This window comes from Malurus melanocephalus, unplaced genomic scaffold, assembly GCF_030028575.1.
Source record: "Malurus melanocephalus ecotype Western Australia unplaced genomic scaffold, MMel_1.1 scaffold_4110, whole genome shotgun sequence".
Taxonomy (NCBI): Eukaryota; Metazoa; Chordata; class Aves; order Passeriformes; family Maluridae; genus Malurus; species Malurus melanocephalus.
Genome location: NW_026627342.1, coordinates 2,499 through 4,481, shown reverse-complemented (window position 1 = coordinate 4,481; position 1,983 = coordinate 2,499). Strand labels below are relative to the sequence as shown.

The 1,983-nt window shown below is 59.0% G+C and overlaps 1 protein-coding gene across 3 annotated transcripts; it reads left to right on the top strand.

Moving 5' to 3' along the window:
- Positions 1 to 678: 678 nt before the first annotated feature.
- Positions 679 to 1,511, top strand: LOC130588285 (keratin-associated protein 9-1-like). Of its 3 annotated transcripts, none has more exons than XM_057389223.1 (3): positions 679 to 757; positions 824 to 874; positions 950 to 1,511. In XM_057389223.1, exons 1-3 carry the CDS (start codon positions 738 to 740, stop codon positions 1,509 to 1,511), a joined length of 633 nt encoding a protein of 210 aa, XP_057245206.1. In that variant the 5' UTR covers positions 679 to 737. The 3 variants fall into 3 exon arrangements, with proteins under 3 accessions (XP_057245206.1, XP_057245207.1, XP_057245205.1); XM_057389224.1 differs by lacking the exon at positions 824 to 874 and having other exon boundaries at positions 679 to 796; positions 890 to 1,144; positions 1,223 to 1,511; XM_057389222.1 differs by lacking the exon at positions 824 to 874 and having other exon boundaries at positions 679 to 796; positions 890 to 1,511.
- The last annotated feature ends 472 nt before the right edge of the window (positions 1,512 to 1,983 follow it).

Genomic DNA, 1,983 nt, shown 5'->3' with positions numbered 1-1,983 from the left:
GCTGCCGGGATGTCACCAAGTCTGTCACCACATGCGTGGAGCCGTGTTGTCAGGATGTCACCAAGTGCAGAACCAGGTGTGTTGACCCGTGTTGTCAGGATGTCACCAAATGTGTCACCACGTGTGTTGATCCGTGCTGCAAGGAGGTGACCAAGTGTGTCACCACCTGTAAAGATCCGTGTTGTCAGGATGTCAAAAAATGTGTCACCAAGTGCCAGGATCCGTGCTGTCAGGATGTCACCAAATGCGTCACCACATGTGTAGATCCGTGTTGTCAGGATGTCACCAAATGTGTCACCACCTGCCAGGATCCCTGTTGTCAAGATGTCACCAAGTGTGTCACCACATGCCAAGATCCGTGCTGCAGGGAGGTGACCAAGTGTGTCACCACGTGTGTTGACCCATGTTGCAGGGATGTCACCAAGTGCAGAACCAGGTGTGTGGATCCGTGCTGTCAGGATATCACCAAGTGTGTCACCACCTGCCAGAATCCCTGCTGTGCCACCACCTGCCAGGACCCCTGCTGTGCCACCAGATGTGTCACCAGATGTGCCACCACCTGCCAGGACCCGTGCTGTGCCACCCCCTGTGCTCCGAAGTGCCAGGATCCCTGCTGTGCCACCAGGTGTGTCACCAGACGTGTCACCACGTGCCAGAACCCCTGCTGTGCTCCCTGCCAGAACCCCTGCTGTGTCACCAGATGTGCCACCACGTGCCAGGATCCCTGCTGCCAGGGAATGACCACCTGTGCCACCACCTGCCAGGATCCTTGCTGTGCCACCAGATGTGTCACCAGGTGCCAGGACCCCTGCTGTGTCACCACGTGCCAGGACCCCTGCTGTGCCACCACCTGCCAGGACCCCTGCTGTGCCACCTCCTGTGCCACCAGATGTGTCACCAGGTGCCAGAACCCCTGCTGTGCTCCCTGCCAGGACCCGTGCTGTGTCACCTCCTGCACCCCGAAGTGCCAGGACCCCTGCTGTGCCACCAGATGTGCCACCAGATGTGTCACCACCTGCCAGGACCCGTGCTGCATCCCAAAGTGCCAGGACCCCTGCTGTGTCACCTCCTGTGCCACCACGTGCCAGGACCCCTGCTGTGCCACCACGTGTGTCACCACGTGCCAGGATCCTTGCTGTGCCACCTCCTGTGCCACCAGATGTGTCCCCACCTGCCAGGACCCCTGCTGCATCCCGAAGTGCCAGGACCCGTGCTGTGCCACCACCTGCCAGGACCCCTGCTGTGTCACCTCCTGTGCCACCACGTGTGCCACCACGTGCCAGGACCCGTGCTGTGCCACCACGTGTGCCACCACGTGCCAGGACCCGTGCTGTGCCACCCCCTGTGTCCCCCAGTGTCGCGGCGGTGCCCGCGTGGCCGCCACCCGCTGCTCTGACTCCTGTGCCACCMCCTGTGTCACCCAGACCTGCCCCGTGTGCGGTGGCCTGGTCACCTCAGCCTGCGGCCAGCGCCGCCCTGTCCCCTGCTGTCCCAAATTCCAGACTCCCTGAGGCGGGATCCGACTGGAACCCCACAGAAATCCCACTCCTTGCGGGGTTTTCCATGTGGGATCCTACAGAGACCCCATTCCTGGTGGCATTTTCCATATGGGATCCGACAGAAATCCCGCTCCTTTTGGGATTTTCCCTGTGGGATCCCATGGAAATCCCACTCCTTGAGAGGTTTGCCCTGTGGGATCCTACAGAAATCCTCTCCTTTTGGAGTTTTCCATATGGAATCCTACACAAATCCCACTCCTTTTGGGGTTTTTCCTGTGTGATCCCATGGAAATCCCTCTCCTTTTAGGGTTTTCCATGCGGGATCCTACAAAAACCCCACTCCTTGTGGGATTTTCCATGCGGGATCCGACACAAACCCCGTTCCTTTTGGGGTTTTCCATCTGCGATTCCCAAAATTCCACTCCGCGGATTCCGGGCCTCACCATCCTCTTCCTCACGTCCTTTTTTTTTTTTTTTTTTTTTT